Source organism: Parambassis ranga, chromosome 2, assembly GCF_900634625.1.
Source record: "Parambassis ranga chromosome 2, fParRan2.1, whole genome shotgun sequence".
Classification (NCBI taxonomy): domain Eukaryota; kingdom Metazoa; phylum Chordata; class Actinopteri; family Ambassidae; genus Parambassis; species Parambassis ranga.
The window spans coordinates 26,839,861-26,857,174 of NC_041023.1; the positions used below are offsets into that span (position 1 = coordinate 26,839,861).

The window sequence follows — 17,314 nt, forward strand, 5'->3', positions numbered from 1 at the left end:
CAAACCCCTTCCCTTTCTCTGGAAGTTGCTCCTTCTTCCCAAGATCAAGTGTTCCTGTGTAGACTCAATTGTGTAAACAGAGGATGATATCTAAAACATGGTCACCTTTTGTTGTCCTCCTGTCATACTGCATGTCTGTGTGGGTGCATGGTTGCATGGTTGTGTGTCTTTGATTTTTTCCACGCTGCCATTTTTATTGTCCATCCATTGTCTGTTAACTGTTTCAATCTCCCTCAGTCAGCTTTCAGGCCTCACACGCACATCTCCACCATGTTCAAGGTTAGACAAAGTCCCTGCTCCACCCTTTTAATTTCCCATTTTCCTCCTCTGTCCCATTGTAATGCTTTTTTTCTGGTCATCTTCTAAGCATCATGGCCTCATTTTAGATAGTTTGTTAGTCTGATAGAATGTGTTGCACCATTGACTGCTGACTGAAGTGTGACTTTGTATTGTAGTCCATATCTGTGTTGTAGAAACAGAAAATAACATTTTAATTTTCAGCATGACTTCAATAAATACTGGTAACAGTTGTGTAAACCAGAGGTTCTCTCTGCTGTGTTTCTGTGTTCAGTGTCAGAACCTGGGGAAGCTGACCACCGCGCAGCTGGGTCATGATAACGCTGGCCTGCTGGCTAAATGGCTGGTGGACTGTGTCATGGTGCGCAACGAAATTACAGGACACACCTACAGGTGAGTGGGGGAGCCATGGTCTCACAGGTGTCCTTTGAAACTGGCTGACAGTGACTATGCTTAAGGAAAACGTCTCATCTAGTGAAAAGACAGACACGACTTGATTGGTTCTCATTTCATTTTTGACAAAATCCAAGCCTAAACTAATTCCAGGGACTTTGCTGTAGATTGCACTGTGGAAAAAAATCCACTCAAAATAAAGTGTACCCAGTAATGGATGTATCAGGCTTTTGTGTACACATACTACTTTTTTGGTAGATTTTGGACTGCAAATCACATAGATGTGTCAAGCACACACTTGTTTCTGTGCTCTCAGGTTTCCATGTGGTAGATGGCTTGGTAAGGGTGTGGATGACGGTAGCCTAGAGAGGGTACTGATCGGTGAGCTGGTGGTGCCCTGTGGAGAGGAGGATTCTGGGAGGGGTTGTCGCACACCCCCATTGCAGCGCTCACCATCTCAGACCAGACGCATCAGCATCACATCACTGTCTGGACGAGGCTCCAGTGAGTATCTGACAGATCTAATACATGAATACACTTCAGTGCTCAATGTGAATGGTTGTCGGATTATAGTGTCACGTGAACCATGGTTGTCTCAGTTCTCTTGGTGCACGGTCTGGTTGATAACCTCTCCTGTTATCTGATAGTTTCATCTTTAGTGTCCAGGCCCTCATTGTGCTAGCCCATACCCAGTGCATTGTATGTGGGACAAAAACAAAATACATTAAATCAAAAGCAGCATGGAAGAGTGAGGGAGAGTCATTAGCAGCATCTCTGCTTTACTTTGTTTTTGTTAATATGTTTGTTAGGGATTTATTGTTAAATTCATGATATAAAAAAAATGTTTCATATCTCACTTTGTGGAATTATCCGATATTTAGTCTATAAGTGCTCAGGTGTTTACGAGACCCTCAGGAAAAAAGGTGACACTACCTGAGCATTAGCTCATGTTAACACACAGCAGTCATGTGACCCTCACAGTGTTGATTGTACTGATACAGCTGTTTTCATGATTCCAGAACCAACATCAGCCCAGATACAGGAGGCCATCGGAGAGGCATTAAACAACATTGTCAAACACTTCCACAAACCGGAGAAAGAGGTCAGTGACTGATCAGCAGGGCTGCACCCCTCTGTTTAATAAGAAACAAACATGTTTCAGATTAATTAACTGCTGTACTGTCGCAGACAGCTGAGCTAAAATCCTCGCTGTTCCATCATTGTTTCCTGCAGCAAAGGGATGTTTTATGGTCACGCTAATGGACGTTGTAGTGCTGCAGCAGATGTTGTATGATGCTGGCACAGGCCACTTGGATGCAGCAACCTTTGAGTGCCCTCTGTCAGACAAGGGATGGAGGGTGATCTATGTAGCCTTGAAAGAGGTCGTGAACCAGACTATTCTGGTTTTCTGTGGCTGGTTTTCCTCAAAAGCCAATTTTGCAGAGATTCAGAGGAATGAGATGTTGCTGATCGAGATATTGTCTTTGTGCAAAATCACATTCTTCTGCTTTTAGTATATATTGCAGCTGCCCTCACTAATGTGATGTTCTTCTTACACTGTAGGGAAACACTGTTACCACACCTGAACTATGACCTTCTCTGGCCTGAACATGAAACTATTTGATCCACTTTTGTTATGTTTTTGCAGCAGTTTTTAACATTCATGCACCACTTTACTGGACTCGCAGTTTGTCTGCTCTTGTCTGCTGGTTATATGTTGATGTGTTCTCTCCTGTTTGTCTCCCCACAGAGAGGCAGTCTCACCGTCCTGCTGTGTGGAGAGAACAGCTTAGTGGCGGCCCTGGAGCAGTTCTTCCATCATGGCTTCAAGTCTGCACGACTCTTCCAGAAGACAGTGTTTGTGTGGGACTTTGTGGGTAAGTGTGGAGTTGCAGCTCCCCCTGCTGCTGACAAGGAGAACTAAGAAAGTGGGATCTGAAATAGTTTTGAGAGATGGAGGTGTGATGTGCACTCCTGTTTGATTCTGTAATGCCTCCCTCAAACTACAGAGAAGGCTGTCACCTACATGGAGTCAGCTGACCAGATGGGAGACCTTCAGGAGACCACAGAGCCTCTGGGGATGACCTGTCAGTCACTCTGTCACTATGTTAATGCAATCAACTCCACCCCGAGGAACATCGGCAAGGACGGGAAGTTCCAGCTGCTTGTCTGTCTTGGAGCCCGGTCAGTGTCAGAAGGATAAAGGCGAACTCCTTATGGATGGAAAAACAAACTGTACATTACATTTTCTCTCACTGTTTTCTCTGCAGAGACCGCCTGCTGCCCCAGTGGCTACCCCTGCTGGTGGAGTGCCCAGTGGTCTTGAGGATGTATGAAGACATGGCCCTGCTCAGAGACCGCACCACTGTCAACTCCCTCATCGGAGTCCTGGAGACACTGCATGACTTTCCCATCACACTGGAAGCCTCGCTGGTCAAAGGCATCGACCTGTAGCCCTAGGAGTTCATCACGCCCGCTTTGCTCAGTGAGGGATGGAAGAGATGATATTCAGGAACCAAAGCAACAAGTTCCACAGATTAATGTGAAACGTTTGGATTACTACAAGCATGGATGCAGTATTTTTACCCAACCTGTGGCTCTGAGAGACTGTTTTTAATTAAAGGGCCTGAGCAGAAAATCGTATTTTTAATTCATTAACTACAAAGCCCAACTACTTTACATCACTTTGTACAATTTTCTGAAAAAAAAAAACAGATACTAGATTGACCTCCTACCTTCCAGGCAGACCTTCTTATAAGCTCAGTACATATGAAAATCACCAGTATTTATCATACAGGAGGAAATGTTGCATTTGTAGGGGACTATTTTCAGCAGCGGATGAATCCACATGTGGTGCTTTAGTGAGTTTTTTTGGCAGCAGAATAGCAATTGAGGGAATAAACTTTGTGTTCACAGTAATGATGGAACATGTCACCCAGTGTTACACATACATCAATGAGGGTGTGCATGTGATTTTCATAATGGGCAGAGATGATGCCATGGCTGTCTGGAAGAAGTGAAATCAATCTAAGGCCTGAAAGCATGCTGTGGAAAGTTCTTCTGGGTGAGAGACTTTAGACAATTGAGCAGCAGCTGTTTTTCTGTGTGCTAGCTGCCTGTAGGTTAAAAAATAGACGTTCTTCTCCCTCCTCCATTACCACTAGCAGCTCCAGGACCACCAACCCCATACCGTAGCTAGTGTTAGCATTATCAAGCATGGCTTTGCGTGTGTGAAGAAGACCTCAGGAAAAAAGACTGAGCAATAACTGACACACTGGAACGAGGACGGCGATGGAGCTCAGTGCTGTGCAGCAGCAGCAGCTCCTTTTTCCTCTGCTTGTAGCCTGTGGATGAACACAGAAACTGATCTCAGCGATGCGTCTCGGAGTCGCAGAGTCTAACCTCTGGCTGTGTGGACATTCCTTTCAAACTACAGTGGCTTCTTTTAAATTCTGTTTATATGTCATATTTCATGAGTGTATATGTGTGTGCGTGTGTGTGTGCACATGCGCCCTCCAATTAATTTTTATATTTTCTAACTCAGTTTGCCGTCATTTAATAGGATGTGAATGTTTGTGTATGTATGTGTGTGCCTGGTACTTATTTATGATTTCCTAATGTCATCACCTTAACAATAACTACATCATAACCAAATTTTCTTACACTCTTCATCCACCAAATAAAGTGGTCAACAAATCTAGTAGTCAACTAGAAGTGAAGTGAAGTCAACATAAACAAAGCATCCATTTTTAAAAACGTCCCCACTGTTTGCTGCAATACATATCAGTTACTCAGCTGAGTTAACTTTTGGTGTTTTCCCCTCATTGATCACTGACTTCAACCCTTATGTGGGATTTTTGCAATAGGACATATGCACATATGTACAATGTTTTTGTCCAAAATAATATCCAGCACACCTTCCATTGGCATAAGGATGCTTTGGAAAATACATGTTCTTTATTCAGGATATGAAAGACAGATGTGTTGAGGCTTCTTTTCTTTGGAGCAAGTTTTGTTCCCTCTTCTTTGTGTGATTTTACCAGTGTTGCCACTCTCTAATTGAATGCTCCCTGGTGTAAACAGTCATTAGTGCATGCTGGTATTTAGCCTCAGGTGTATTAATGTGGCCCTCTAATGAATTATAGATGGTGATGAAGGACAGAAAGTTTCCCCTTTTTCCTCTCCATTTCCCTCTGTTGTGTTTCTGCTGATTCCAGTATTGAGTATGTGACTTTATGCAGTCCATTGTGATTTGCTTTGAACATCTTGATTACATACATTTATTCATTTAAAAAGACAGCACTGGTGTATTAAGGAGCCTTTATAGGAGCCTGTGGAGTAAGTGGAAATGTCTTCACAGCAGTAAGCACTGATTCCACCCCCTGTATTTAACTTTCCCCTGATGCCGTACCTGATTATCCACAGCTCTGAAACACAGTAGTTGAATCCCTCGCCTCGTTGTGGTATTTTTTTTTTTCAGAACTGCATATTGGTGGTTGCAGGGTGGACATTTTTTGAAAGGTCTGGGTGGATTTGTTACTTTGCAAGAAGTGCTGTTGAACTTGGTTGGGTCTGTTCTAACAGGAAATTCTACTGACAGTCATGATGGCCATGACACCACAGGACAAATACTTTCATGTTGTTATTTGACTGACTTCTCTGTTCTGTTATTTATTATGCCTATTTCAATAAAACACCCACTGTGTTGAAGATGTCGGCTGTTTGCTGCGTGTGTCCATAAAAGGGATTTCCCTTCACCTACCTTTTTTCCTCATTAACAATTTATCACATAATCCTTTAAAGAAATATTTAAAAAAAAAACATTTGAGAAAAAAATCAAATGGTAAAAATCGAAAACACTTAAAAATTCTGAACAAAAATGTGTTATTATTTATTATTATTAATTATATTGATTTTATTTGTACAGATGGAATAAAACAACAATAAAAAAGAAAAAAGCTAATTTCAGCCCCCTCCTGGCAGCTTCAGTCACTCCATGGCAACCGGCTCAACCTCCTTTTCCCGCGTAAATCCCACTCCTTATATGGTTATTGCTCAGTGCTACGCAGAGAAACGTCACGGTTGTATGCAAATATCACTGATTGAAGGAAATCAGAAAATGGTGGCGCGGGAGTTGTGTAGCGCGCCTGCGTTAAAGTCTTTACTACTGCCACACTGACTGCGTCAAACTACTCACTCTTAAACACGGCAAGACCAGAAGTTGGACGACCTCGTCTTCAAAATAAAGGTATGGTATTCATGTGAAGCGCAGACAGCTTTATTTTGAAACTAATAAGCGGAAGTGCCCTTTGTTCATTTCGTGCCTTCACTCCTCGGCGGGCAGCGTTGGAACTGCGGCTCTGCAACAGCGTTGTAACACGTTAAAAGAGAGTCACCTCTGAAAAGAGATCTTTAAACGCATGTGACACGAGAGTGAGGCGCTCAGCACTTCGCAAAAAAACAAGGTATGAGTGTTTTCTGACTTTCTGTCGTCAGTAACAAGTGTTTTCTGCGTTGTGTCCGGCAGCGTGTTGTAAAGTTATCCCAGGATGGAGCTCCTTGTTCCTGTAACGTTACTCGAAACGGCTGTCCGACAGTTCAGTCAACTGCTGTGTGAGTTATTCTTTGTCATTATTGAAGCGTCAACAATGCTTAACACGGCAGTGCTGAATGTATGTGCTCCTTTTCCCGGTGTGCGTCGTTAGTCTAGCACGCTGTCATTTAACTGGTTAACTAGCTGCTTGGTTAGTTTATAAAATATTGCTTTATTACAGCTAATAGTACGCCATTAGCTTGATAACTTTATTTGTTTCACTCCATGTATCCTACACACTACTACGTTACTCGGCCGAAGCGGCCATGGCCGCTGTCTGCTCGCTGGTTTCTGCTTTTCCCCAAAACAAATAAAAAATGTCGCGCTAACTTAAAATGCTCAAAGTTGCTAAATGTTTAAATTTAACGTATTTCATCGTTAAATTGTGGCTATGAGCTGCTGTATTTAAAGCCTGGCTCGGCTCAGTTTGTTGTCGGGGTGGTGGGTGTGTTGTCTGCGTCAGTGTCCAGCCCCCCTCAGGAACATTTGTAACACAAACCCAAGACGGAAGTCTGGAAGCAGCGTTTTCTAACAGCAGCAGCCATAATACATGTGATTTCTGCTGTAACTGGAGAGCAGTCCATGTCAAATAAAGTGTTCGCCGCCTCCTCAGTACCGCTTTAAGCCATGATCGGATACAGCCTGACTTCTGTGAGTGATAGTAGCGGTTTTAACAACAAAACAACGTTTAACAACGTTAAAAATCGTTCAGACTTTAGTATCTTCTCGCATGGGCAGCAGTCTCTGTGTTGCCATCAGAGGATGGGTGCACCGATACAAACAGGCACATACGGAGAAGAGAAATGTCGCAAAAACGCGTTTTTTTTAATAACTTTTGCGCACTTTTCGCACACAGTGCGACAATTTTTTTGTGCTTTGAAGTGGGATCGTGCAGCGGCACATCGCGATCTCATGCCGCCTCCATCCTCCATCGTCCTGCCATGTGCCAGGACAGGATTACACAATCACCGCCAGCATCACCGCGCTGTGTCGCGCATGGCATTTAAATGCTTTCACAACCTAAAACGATTGAAATAGAGACTGTTTCCTGTCACGTAGTGATGTCACTGTAGCACTTTATTAAACGTGCGGGTTAAACTTTGTGCCGGGGCTCGGCTCGGCATCCCCGCCACATGTCGCCTCCAGCTGCATCAGCACCGCGGTTACATAAGCGGCAGCCGGGCTGCGCTGTGTCTTCTTTGAGTTAGCCTGATAACCTGGCTCAGTCTCTCTCTCACTCACACGTCTCCCCTGTCTCCTCCCCCACCCACGCAGGAGGGGGTCAGCTTACGTAAATGAACATTACGCACACTAACTCGGCTTGTATTCTCTTTAGATCATGTATTCAGTGGCGTAGGAAGCATTAAAAATGGGGGGGGGGGGGGGGGGGGGTACATTGGTATATTATGAAATATAATATAATAATATGAAGTAATTGCAATTTCATACAGATTTTAACAGGTTGTTAGACACCTTTTTAACCTACAGAAGTAAACACTTAATGACTATTTCAGATGCAGATTCAACAAAAACTCATTTATTTTACAAACGGTGACATACAGAAACTAATTCCAAGTAAAACAACAGTTTTGTCAACCATACTGGTGCTACTACACAGAACAGATTATACAAAGCCTCCATATCTGAGGCCTTCTCTCATTTACAGAAACAAAAAACTGGCAAATCTCCCTCATGTCCACCTGATTGAGTTTTCCCATCATCACTCACCTCAGCAATAGAACTTTCTCCACTGGCCCTACATGATGGCCCTGCCTCTGACTCACTCTGAGCATCAACCTCAAATATAGATGGAGAGATTGTGCTTTACTTTTCAGTTAACAACCAATGTAAGTGAGCTTTAAGGTGTATATATATCATCAATGAAATAACATCAGCATATTTTGTTTGAACACCGTTCTCATCATCTTGTTATTTTCAAAAAGCTGTTGGGCCATGAACCAAACTTATTATTTTATTCTTGCTGATAGAATATGAGCAGCATGTGTGCTGGCTAGGCCAGGCTGACGCTAGCAGGCTAACAGGGGCTAACCTGGCCTCATTATATGGGTTAATGCCAAAAACAACTCTAACTCTCCGTGTCTTTGTTAGGAATCTCCTCATGCCCATTGTGTGTGGGGAGGCAGCAGAAAAGGCAAACATGTTGTCAGACACATAATACCTACTGTAACTGAGAGTAAACAGTAGCTTCCTCCCAACTTTTCTAAGTTGATTTAACATCAATTAAAAGTCACCTGGGGCCATGTAACAAAGCAGTCAGGCTTTAGCATGAGTTGGACTTTGTGGGATGACACTGACGTTACCTCCTCCAGCTTTTAAAGCTTAATGTTGTTCAAACATAAAGCCTACCGTCTGCACATCACAATATGTAATCTCTTAACAGATTATGGAAAGAATAAATATACATGTGTTCTGGTGAACGCAGGTTGTAGGATTTTATCTGGAGCAACAATCCCTTGATAGTAACTTTGTGTCTTTGACTTTGGGTTAGAATAAATAGGAATTAAAAGACTTTCATTGTGATAACACTCCTCACTGTTTTCTATGTTTCTTGTCCATCTGCTGCAGATGTTTGGCTTCCACAAGCCGAAGATGTACCGCAGCATGGACGGCTGCTGCATCTGCAGAGCCAAGTCTTCCAGCTCCCGCTTCACTGACAGTAAACGCTACGAGAAAGACTTCAAGAGCTGCTTCGGGTGAGCTTATAAATTTTCATTTCAGTTAGAGATTTTCATGAATAGTTTGTGTTTTTTACTCTTGTCACATTTTTATGTTCATCTTTATGAAGATGGCACAATCAAGTACTGAGAATCCAGGCATGCCATACATTACCATAAGTAGTTTAAGGCTTGTAAAATAAATTGGTGAATTTTAAGCTTTGGTTATATTTCTTGCTGGATCTGTATAACTTATAATGTATTTCTATCAGAAAGTGTGAAGTCCAATGATTCTTACTGTTGGGAACATATCTGGTTATAGCAAACAGTGTCAGTTTGGCTATGCATGTACGGTATTCACAGTTTAGAGTTCTGTTACTCATCGAAAATCTTTCTCTCTCAGTCATCACATAACTACACAGAGAAATATGAAACATTTTTTTAGATCTATGCCGTTTATTCCCTGAGGATATGATTATCTGACGTCCAATCATTGAAAACAGAAAGAAGCATTTACTTGTGTCACAGTGAGTTTTCTCTGTAGTAAAGACACCAAGCACTGATATAACACTGGGTGGTAAAAATATTCCCATTAGGATTCTGGAAAGACGCTGGGACACAGAAACACACTTATGTGAAAATAGGCATTTATTTTCACCTAGCAGAGACTTCACATGCATCAGATAGAACTGGAGGCTGGGGTAGGATGTTGTGTTTGATTACCTCCTGCTGTCTGCAGGTTGGGTGAGGTGCGCTGTGGGGACATCTGTAATGCTTGTGTGCTCCTGGTTAAGAGATGGAAAAAACTTCCAGCTGGATCCAAGAAGAACTGGAATCATGTAAGGAAACAGCCACATCATTCTGTAACGATATCATTTAGCTCTATCTCTGAAAACTGGCTTTGGTTTTCAGGTGGTCGATGCAAAGGCTGGTTCAAGCATGAAGGCCACGCTGAAGAAGATAAAGAAGAAGCTGCGGCCGTGTCAGGATAAGCGGGTAGAGAGCGAGCTCAAGAGAAACAGTAAGCAGCCAATTCAAGTTTACAATTAATGTCTGATTAACAATGTGTCACCACCAGTGGTGGAGGAAGTACTGAAGCTTGGTACTTAAGTAAAAGTACAAATAACCAGCAAAATATATACTTAAGTAAAAATAGAAGTGCTACATCAACAATCCTACTTAAGTAAAAGTCTTAAGTACTTACTTTTAAATGTACTTAAAGTATTAAATGTAAAAGTACTCACGCACCAAATATATATTATTATTATTTTCCATTGCAAAGTATCTGAACAGGTTAAAATGATCAAAGAAATTATCTTAAAATTAAAATGGACAATGTGTAGTTAATTTACATTTTCAGTCCAGAACCAGCTATGGACAGGTCTGTGTGTCATGAGGCAGGCTGAGGGCATAAAGTGAACAGAGAGGCTGCTAATAAAAAAACAGGCATTCAGCATTTTTACTGTGTAAGTATTCCTGCTTCAGATTAATGTTATGATTCATGTTAATCAGACATTAATGGATGGACCTGTGTTAGCAGACAGTAGCTAACTAGTTAGCTAACTGAGCCAGAGCACCGGCATCATGACTGAGGCTCATTATAGAAACACAGCTGGCAGCATGACACCACCTCCATGCAGTCTGACCTCACATCAGTCCAGCACAGCTGTCTGAACACAACTGTATTCGTACTTGTAACTACAGACATTGTAAAATCGATAGTGTAGTAGAAAGTACAGATAATGGCTGCAAAATGTAATGGAGTAAAAGTATAAAGTATCCACTATTATTTTTACTTAACTAAAGTACAAATACATAAAAATGTACTTAAGTACAGTAACAAAGTACAAACACTTAGTTACATTCCACCACTGGTCACCACTCACACTGTCTCCAAATCTTGTAGTGCTTTTAGAATTAAAGTATATCCTCCTTAGAAATGGGATTTTTATTATTCCATTTCATTATAATATTAAATAATAAAATAATAAATAAGCAGCAAGTTAACATGAATAGAGATACATCATTGTTTAACTGCAGTGTATACTGTGTGGTAGTTGGAGAGCATGATATGTTGTGTAGAATATTTATACAACAGGTTGTTTGTAGTTGTATGTTCATTTCACCAGCAGGTGGCACTGATTCACACCAATTACAGACATTGGAAGAAATTCCAATTTCAAAAAGGCGTGTTGTGATCGTTGTTGTCTGTCTCACTCTAAGACTCAGATGCCCACAGCACCACCTCCAGTGCCTCGCCCGCACAGTCACCTAGCTACAGCAACCAATCAGACGAGGGCTCAGACATGGAGCTTTCACCTGGCTCAACCTCATCCCTGTCCTTCTCCTTCCTGGACCTCACATACTGGAAAAGGTAAGACAAATGTGTGTCTTCCTGTGAAGCCGTCTTCTGAGGTGTACACCTCAGCTGTTGCAGCAGCTCCTGTCCACTGTCTCCTGGGTCACAGATTACCTACCACAGGCCACAGTTTGTCTGGCTGGGTGGTGTCCTGTCTGATGTGGTGATGAGTGGTGTAGGACCCCCACAGGGCACTGTACTTTCTTCATTCCTGTTCACCTTATACACCTCAGACTTAGTGAAGTCATGTGCCTGTATATTGCTGCTGTAACTGAAATTCCCAGCTTCTGTTCTATTCAATGACATGTATCCTCTCCAAAATGTTGTAGATTCATTTTAACAGCTGTGTGTTGGATGTTTCAGGCAGAAAGTGTGCTGTGGCATAGTGTACAAAGGACGCTATGGAGAAGTTATCATTGACCCCCACCTGTTCAAGCCCTGCTGTCAGAAGAAACCCAGCCTGCACCAGCCACAGGAGGAGGGTGAGGGGATGGAGCAAGCAGTAAGCAATGTAACAAGCATGTCACCACACCCCATACCTCAAGAAGAAGAGGATGAGGATGGTAGCATGACGTTGGTATAGTCTTTAGTGACACAGTTCAACACCTAACCCTAACACAAAATGTCCAACACCAAACCTCACTGAATTTCCTCCATGTTTTTCAAGCTGCTGCTGCCCTTTTAGACGGTTCTGTCCATTTCCCAGGACTGGATCAGCAGACTTTTCAGGGTCTTGGCTTGCTATGAGATTATTTGTAAATATTTTATTTTTACTTTCTGTCTGAAATGCTGCATGGAAATATGAAGACTTCTGGAATTCACCCTTTACTCTAAGGATTTCAATTGTTTTGAGATGTGAATAAGTGGGTGACTGCGACATGAATGTGAGAGCATAAGCCAGCCACACGACCTTATGTCACTAACCAGCAAACTTGTACAACGTAGTTATACCTTTGGTCTGTGATTACTCCTGTTGAATCCAAAATGCTTCCTTACTCTTCTTAGATGTGTCTTCTTTGTACATTATAACATGCTAGTTTCTCCCCTTTTTTTTGTTCTGGTGTTCCAACACTAGTTTGAGGAAAGTCCAGTGTCTGTGCTATATAAATAGCCGTCAGCCCCTCAAGGCAGTTTACTGCAACTGATCTGATGGCTCCATCCATTTTGGACTTTTTCAGCACAATCCACCAAAGCTCAGATTTCACAACAGTAATAATATGTGAGGCTATCTTTACCAAAAAACCTGCATTGCTTGTGTCTTTGTGAAGTCTGTAAATAATGAATGAAGAGTGTACACACTGTACCTACAGAGCACAACATACACATTCAGGAAGGCGTTGTTTCAAACCATCATAAGCTAAATAAACCCTCAGGAAGGTGGTGGTAACTGGAGGCACTTCCTGTACTCTTCCGTGGCTTTTGTTTTTTTTTTTTCTGTTGACTCGTTGCCCATAATGACTTACACTCTGAGGTATTGGTGTATCAGCTTGAGGTTTTCACACTTTCCTGTTGGCTTTAGTGATGTGATGTACAGCTTGGTATATATTTTTGTATATAAAGAAATACAAGACTTATCTGTTATATGAGTCTGGTACAGTTAACACATTTTCCTCTTTAAGCGTTTTTGCTAGGAAAAAAAACGTTATTTATTAATTAAACGTGTTTATTTTTATGTACAAAAGTACACTGCAGAGATGTGTACGATGCTGCCATACACAGTTTAAGATTGTATTATTCTGCTCTAAACATATTTACTGGTTCTTGTACTTTCAGTAAAGGTGGATGTATTAGTCTTTCCTTACATTAGTATGTGACATAGGTCTGCACTTAATCTGGAGACAGTTTTTTAGTAGTCTGTCCCAGAGAGATGCACTGCTCTCCATTCCTGTAACAAAAGTGTTTTTTTTCTACAGGCTTTTGTCATTCATTAAACTTCCTCTGTCATGTGACATTGTTGTCTGACTAATATTCTGTAGACCAGTTAAATGAGTGATCATGTCGGTGATTCAATGATTGACGAGTGATGATCAGTTCCTTTGCAAACTGCTTTACTGAGGAGGACCATCAGCACAGCAGGTACTACACAAAGGCTCATGAAGGACAGTTGTGCACAAACACGCTGACACATGTCTGGATTTCCTCAGCATGTGCTGTTTGAACACCATGTTTTAGTCGCAGCCATTTTCTCTGAAATGATTACGATCAATTTGTGCTGTTCATACTCAACCACACGGCTTCATCTCTGGACATCGAGTGTCGACTTTAAATACCTGCTATCGTGCCACTATTGTTGCGCATGCGTAATAATAATGCAGACCCCACGTAAAGCCGACGTCACATTTGGAGGCCGGAAGTCGTAGCTGGGAATCCTGTCCGCGGAGAGGAATGGCTGGGCTGTTGAAAAAGGTACGAGTAGAGGTCATGTTTTGTATTTACCGATAAAAAATAACCACGACAAAGAAGTCAGGATTGACTATGCTAAAGATGTTTACGGTACACCTACTGAGGTTGGACACTCACGATAGACTTCGGCAGTTGGCCTGAATTCGGCAGTTCTGTGCAGTGTTAGCTAGCTAGTAGCTGTTTTGCTAGCCAGTGTAGCCCTGTTTTTGAAATGTAAAGCTCAGCTGTTACAAAAGAAAACTCACAGACGGAGTGAGACATGCTGATCATCTCGTAGCAGTGTTATTTATTTATTTCTTTTAATTGATTTGCTTTTTATGAGCGCGAAACGACAATATTGTACATCGAGAAAGTAGCAGAACCTCTAACAGGTAATCTTTGTTACAATTGTAGATTTTGTGTGGAAACAAAACTCCCCTTACCAACGGGAAGTTACCGTAAAGCACCGTTGTTGTTGTGAAGAATACACGGTGTGACAGTGTCCATCATCAAAGATGGCTTATTTAAGCTTTACTCTATGGTCAAGCTTCTTTGCCTCACAATACCTGAGTTTTGCTGTGTAAGACGGATCATTTTTGATGATTGCACTTCTGGAAGTCTGCCCATGTTAAGTTGTGACTGTCACTAGTTACTACATCATCCACATGTGTTGAACGGCCATCAGAATGAAGGAGATTATGATCAGGCACAGCGAGAGTCCCACAGAATTACCATGCTGGGTTGGCACTGGCAATCATATTGTTGTCTTGCACAGTCTCAAATCCTGTTGTAGGAGTTTATATATGCCTAAAACGTAAATAAACATCACCAGACAACATAATCACTAGTTAACCTTTTCTATACACACGGGGTAGGTGGGAACACCACTAACATTAGCATATGACTAATATTTTCAAGGCAGGAAGGAAGACGTAAATAACTACATAAAAGATAGACTTGTTTTAATGTGTGGATGGATTTTTTTCCTCACATCAAGTTATTCTACAGCAATCACACACTCAAATGTAACACTATACTTTTTTTATCTGATGATCATGCTGCCACCTGCAGGTAGCTGCATACATAGATGTAGGAAAAAGACAGCATCAGACCAGACTCTGCACAGTATATGTAGTATTGGAGCCAGAAAATTGATTCTTCTGCATCGACTTACATTTTTAGTTTGTGTCCATTCCACAAAGGTGGGTTTTATCACCTAGACTGCAGACAACAACCAGATGTTCAGTCCTCATCACTTTTGGGGAGTCCCATCCATTTAGGCTGTAAGTGTGTCCAATAATGTGCTAGCTTAGCATGTATAGACCATATTGTAAGCTGCTGCTTGCGTTTTTTATGTGTTATCCTTCAGTGACGGTCCAGGAGGCATTTGTTTTTGTTTAGACAAGGATTGAATCTGTACTTATCATTCAGCAGAGAAGCTGATATTTATTTAAGTGACTCAGACTTAGTAAGTGTTTCTCCTGCTGTTCTCTTCCAGACGACCGGCCTGGTTGGTCTGGCTGTGTCCCAGAATCCTCATGAGGTAAGCAACTCGGTGAACACAGTGCTTAGCTCAGCTGTATGTAGCACAGAGCTTTTCCTCATCCCAGACTTAATGCATCAACTTTATTGATGGATAGCGTGCAGCATCAGAATGCAGCAGCTGTCCATGTTTAACATTTTAACTAATTTAATCTTTCAGCGGCTGAGGGTTCTATACTCAAAGATCCTGGCATCGCTGCAGACCATGCCGCAGGATGCTGCCTACAGGAAGTACACAGAGCAGCTAGTCCACGAGAGATTCAACCATGTGAAAACGGTCAGTGGGTGAGCAATGACGAACACATGAGAATGAAGAGGTTTGATTTGCTGAAAGTTTTTGTCTTTCTTTTCACAGGAACCAGATGTTGAGAAACTGGAGAAGAAAATAAACTGTGGTCAGATTGAAGAGGTCATCTTCCAGGTGGGTCACTCTACATTTTGTTCTTGTTCAGTTTTATTTCCTGAAACACCCCAAATTAGTACTTGGAATAATATAGTGAGTTTAATCCCATATTATTCTTAATCTGGTTAAGGCAATATTCAGAATAAGGTGTTTATATTCTACAGTAGGAATATTCCTGTTTACATGTTATCTTTTTTAACTTGTAGTGCAACTATAACTGTAATTATTTACTGATACACCATTAATAATTATCTCCCAGCTAATTTAGCTTAGATCGCACAACAGTACTTTCACAGCAGTTTCCAGTGGCTTGGGTTTGTTGAATGAACCTCAAGATATACTGCAATTTTCTATTGAGTCTGCATCTGTGATCTAGACTAAAGCTGCATACAGCTGCTGCTGTGTGTATATTTATCAATATTATGTTAATACAGTATAAGTATGTGTGTAAATATTTAAGTATAATCGGAGATTAGCATCTATGTAGCAAATTTGCTAGTTAACATGTAAAAACATTGCAAAAATCTGAAACACACCGAGCTTTTGCTGTTGGTACATAAAAAGTTGACTTGTGTGCATACATGTGCAGAGGATTGCACAGCTAGCCGTGTGAAATTAACAAGTGTGGATGGAATGTGTTCATTCAGCATTCCCACTGTTTCCAGCTGCATGTAACTATTAATGACAATGTTGCTGCGTTGTGCTCTGCGTGCAGGCGGAGTGTGAGCTGTCTCTGTCCAGGAAGATGAATGAGTGGAAGCCGTGGGAGCCGCTGATAGAGGAGCCTCCTCCAAACCAGTGGAAATGGCCCATCTGAATATATGTTTATTATGTCATGCTGCTTGTGTGTGAGATCTATACCTCTGCTTCTAATGAAGTAATAATACATTAAAGTTCTGCAAATACGTTCCATTTATTGTTGGGGATCATTGTCACATATTCACTGTTTTACACCTGCAACACACAAGCGTTCCTCTTTTAACAGACCTTTACAGAGTGATTCTTCAAATGTCATTACGTTGTGCTTACAATGGACATGTTGCTTATATATTCACATTTGGTCATAAACATCCCATGTATCCCTTCACAATACAAAGTCACTGGATTCGGTCAGATTTAATTAGTTAAACCTTAGCAGAGATCCAGCTGTTATAAATATGTCCATCCATCTAGGATATTAAGTAGTGTGCATAGAGCTATCTTATCACGAAAATGTCCTCTGTCTGCATACCGATGAAAATCACAACGGACGACACAGCTGTGTCCTCTTCAGGCTCCACTGGTCAACAACTGGTGGCTCTCTGCAACAGCTGGAGCATGATGGGATAGATGGGGGCAAACTCCTTCCCCTGCCGAGCCCTGACAGACTGCACGTAGGCCTCCAGAGCACCCCTTCAATGAGAACATGGAATTGACGGTCTAAATACATTTCACTTGTTGCAGATCTAAGCAAAAAGATTAAGAGATAGAGATAGGACAATTGTCTCTAGGTGCTTTACAAAAACCCAGAGCCTGAACGCCCGAGCAAGCAGACAGTGGCAAGAAAAACTCCCTTTTAACAGGAAGAAACCTTGAGTACAATACAGGACAAACATGGCAGGTTGTCAAGCAAGCTGAAAATATTGTGTACGTATATATGGTGCCTGATGAGTTAATTACGTCTACAAGCA

At 41.7% G+C, this 17,314-nt stretch overlaps 4 protein-coding genes across 5 annotated transcripts in view; 3 read left to right on the plus strand and 1 right to left on the minus strand.

Annotated features, from left to right (window-relative positions):
• dennd5b (DENN/MADD domain containing 5B) overlaps nt 1-5,400 on the plus strand; it is a 46,701-nt gene extending 41,301 nt beyond the window's left edge. For both annotated transcript variants that reach the window (XM_028400181.1, XM_028400183.1), the window contains 6 exons: nt 572-690; nt 1,007-1,194; nt 1,710-1,792; nt 2,441-2,567; nt 2,700-2,874; nt 2,961-5,400. In XM_028400181.1, coding sequence (XP_028255982.1) covers nt 572-690; nt 1,007-1,194; nt 1,710-1,792; nt 2,441-2,567; nt 2,700-2,874; nt 2,961-3,144 — 876 coding nt within the window. In that variant the 3' untranslated portion in view covers nt 3,145-5,400. The remainder of the gene's footprint in view (nt 1-571; nt 691-1,006; nt 1,195-1,709; nt 1,793-2,440; nt 2,568-2,699; nt 2,875-2,960) is intronic.
• Nucleotides 5,401-6,017: 617 nt separating this feature from the next.
• On the plus strand, nt 6,018-12,949 carry LOC114432279 (SIN3-HDAC complex-associated factor-like). Its single transcript, XM_028400186.1, has 6 exons — nt 6,018-6,155; nt 8,870-8,997; nt 9,698-9,797; nt 9,871-9,979; nt 11,182-11,332; nt 11,681-12,949. Exons 2-6 carry the CDS (start codon nt 8,870-8,872, stop codon nt 11,898-11,900), a joined length of 708 nt encoding a protein of 235 aa, XP_028255987.1. The 5' UTR covers nt 6,018-6,155; the 3' UTR covers nt 11,901-12,949.
• Nucleotides 12,950-13,644: 695 nt separating this feature from the next.
• On the plus strand, nt 13,645-16,556 carry ndufa5 (NADH:ubiquinone oxidoreductase subunit A5). Its single transcript, XM_028400187.1, has 5 exons — nt 13,645-13,723; nt 15,198-15,242; nt 15,402-15,518; nt 15,597-15,662; nt 16,360-16,556. The coding sequence occupies exons 1-5, from the start codon at nt 13,703-13,705 to the stop codon at nt 16,459-16,461; spliced, it is 351 nt and encodes a 116-aa protein (XP_028255988.1). The 5' UTR covers nt 13,645-13,702; the 3' UTR covers nt 16,462-16,556.
• cog5 (component of oligomeric golgi complex 5) overlaps nt 16,539-17,314 on the minus strand; it is a 40,787-nt gene continuing 40,011 nt past the window's right edge. The window contains exon 22 of the mRNA XM_028400184.1: nt 16,539-17,036. Coding sequence (XP_028255985.1) covers nt 16,928-17,036 — 109 coding nt within the window. The 3' untranslated portion in view covers nt 16,539-16,927. The remainder of the gene's footprint in view (nt 17,037-17,314) is intronic.

What these genes read in the sequence shown, in the direction of transcription:
- ndufa5 (XM_028400187.1), top strand. Translation starts at nt 13,703, where the DNA reads ATGGCTGGGCTGTTGAAAAAG. An exon ending in TGTCCCAGAATCCTCATGAG is followed by an intron (nt 15,243 to 15,401) that starts GTAAGCAACTCG and finishes TTAATCTTTCAG; the next exon opens with CGGCTGAGGGTTCTATACTC. An exon ending in GATTCAACCATGTGAAAACG is followed by an intron (nt 15,519 to 15,596) that starts GTCAGTGGGTGA and finishes TTCTTTTCACAG; the next exon opens with GAACCAGATGTTGAGAAACT.
- LOC114432279 (XM_028400186.1), top strand. Translation starts at nt 8,870, where the DNA reads ATGTTTGGCTTCCACAAGCCGAAGATGTACCGCAGCATGGACGGCTGC. An exon ending in GAGCGAGCTCAAGAGAAACA is followed by an intron (nt 9,980 to 11,181) that starts GTAAGCAGCCAA and finishes TCTCACTCTAAG; the next exon opens with ACTCAGATGCCCACAGCACC. An exon ending in GACCTCACATACTGGAAAAG is followed by an intron (nt 11,333 to 11,680) that starts GTAAGACAAATG and finishes TGGATGTTTCAG; the next exon opens with GCAGAAAGTGTGCTGTGGCA.